The sequence below is a fragment of the Micropterus dolomieu genome, unplaced genomic scaffold (assembly GCF_021292245.1).
Source record: "Micropterus dolomieu isolate WLL.071019.BEF.003 ecotype Adirondacks unplaced genomic scaffold, ASM2129224v1 contig_14621, whole genome shotgun sequence".
Taxonomy (NCBI): Eukaryota; Metazoa; Chordata; class Actinopteri; order Centrarchiformes; family Centrarchidae; genus Micropterus; species Micropterus dolomieu.
The window spans coordinates 5274-7174 of record NW_025743607.1 but is presented as its reverse complement, the minus strand read 5'-3'; the positions used below and the strand labels follow the sequence as shown (position 1 = coordinate 7174).

Here is a 1901-nt window from a genome sequence, read left to right as displayed (position 1 = left end):
TGGGGATGATGTCGTAACACTTCATGAAGCGCATGTAGATTCTGCAGAACGTGCAGTATTGTGGTCGAACATAAAGGAAATCGTCCGCCGACAAACACTTTGAGAGAGAATGTCAGAAACACGTGGAGGACGTCATACGAGACGCTGAGACACAGGCTGCTGCACCCGGACAGCTGCAGGAAAGAATCAAGGTCAGCTGCTTTAAATATGCAGGGTCAGGCCCGCCAAGTCCTGGAGGGACTGTTCAATCATTCAATTACAATTCTAAAGTTAAAAGCATCAGTTTTCACTTATTCCACAACTTCAAATCACAAAGCGGCCCTTGAGATCCTGGAGGGCCTGACTCAGCAGCGTGAGAGCCGACAGGATGAAGCCGTCTTACCTACAAAGCTCTGCTTCTTGCTCTCCCACAGAGGAGCAGCTCTCACGCCGTTCGCCACCAGAGCAAAGAACGCCTTCTTCACCTGAAACAACACCAATAATTATTATAACATATATTCTGCTAGAGATGTTACACTTTGTTTAATAAGCTATGATTAGATTTCAGCTTCTTCTTATTTAACGATGACTGTTGGTTGAAGCGTCTTCTTGTTTTCTGATGACGGTTAGTTTCTTCTCCAGCTGTCTGCTGGTTATCAGCTCAATAAGAAAAACATTCTGTGATGTTTTTATCAACACTTTGTTTCACAGCTGCTGCAGTTTCCCGAAAGTTTCTCTCGTCTCTCCTGAAACAGACTTTGTACTAATTACAGCTGAGAGCAGATTCATTAAAGCTGATCCTGGATCAGTTACAGTAATAAACAGGGCTTGACATAGGTTGTCACTCCCACTAGCCACTTTGGCGTGTTAAAAATCAGTCAAGTCAAAAGGCATAAACAAACGAACTGCAATGTGACACTATAACTCCCATGAGTACAACCTGCACATAGTGTTTGCTCATTGGTCCACTGGTGAAGCCTACTGTCCTGCGCGCTACTGACGAACGACACTGTAAACAAGAAGACGCTGTGGGGATAAAACTAGCGGAAGTCAGAAGCACGGGGAGATTTCCCAGGGGACTGAAGGCTGTTTTGGCCTGCCGTTAATTATCAACTTAACCAGCGGCAGCGATGACAGAGCAAGCTTTTTTAACAGCAGGTGAATCTACGACATGTGCTTCTATCTCTCTCGCCTCTCTCACGAGGGTTACAACCTTACAATAAACAGACAAAAGAGAAAGCATTTAAAACAGTAAAGCAGAAAGAGTAAGAACCGATTACCAAATCAACAAAATATAAAACTGTCAGCAAAAACAGGCAAAACGCTCTTATTGTGAAATGCTCCCAGCCTGCCAACGACGGAACTAAACGGCGTCTCAGAGAGCCGTGAAGACGGCAGTAGAAACACAAAAAGGTCAACTTAACAACAAGTCAACAATGCGCTGCGCCGATGAAACGATTCTAGAGGACGGTGACGCCGAGCGGAGGACGGAACAGAACCGTGGCGCAGCTGGCGTCAGTGGACTTTCAGAGTAAGAGTCTCAGTTTGTCTCAGTCAAGGGCGCCACTTTGTGCTGAAAAGGGGTGGAGGCATTTATGGGCTCAGATTAGGAGTGCAGTGAGACACTTACTCCCGAGACGTGAACAAAACAAGAAGATATCAGAATAAATATTCACTACTGTTTGGGAGTCTGGGGCTCCTCCCCCGGAAGATTTTGAGCATTAAACACTTCATTTTCTGCATTTTGGAAACATTTTCCAGACCAATTTATGGTAGAAATGTCTTTTATATTTATAAAGGGAAACACAAACTCAGGTGTAAGGTGACAATACAAAATCTAAAAATATAATGTAGTCATCAGGAACTTGTTTCCTTCTTGGACAACGCAGATTTGTTTCTGTGAGCCGAATCTCTTCCCGTCG

General features: G+C 44.5%; 1 protein-coding gene across 1 annotated transcript in view; it reads right to left on the bottom strand.

The window, feature by feature from the left end:
* Nucleotides 1-382: 382 nt before the first annotated feature.
* Nucleotides 383-1901, bottom strand: part of LOC123966950 (5'-AMP-activated protein kinase subunit gamma-2-like) — a gene marked incomplete at its 3' end in the record, with an annotated part of 6120 nt that continues 4601 nt past the window's right edge. Inside the window, exon 4 of the mRNA XM_046043027.1 lies at nt 383-464. Coding sequence (XP_045898983.1) covers nt 383-464 — 82 coding nt within the window. The remainder of the gene's footprint in view (nt 465-1901) is intronic.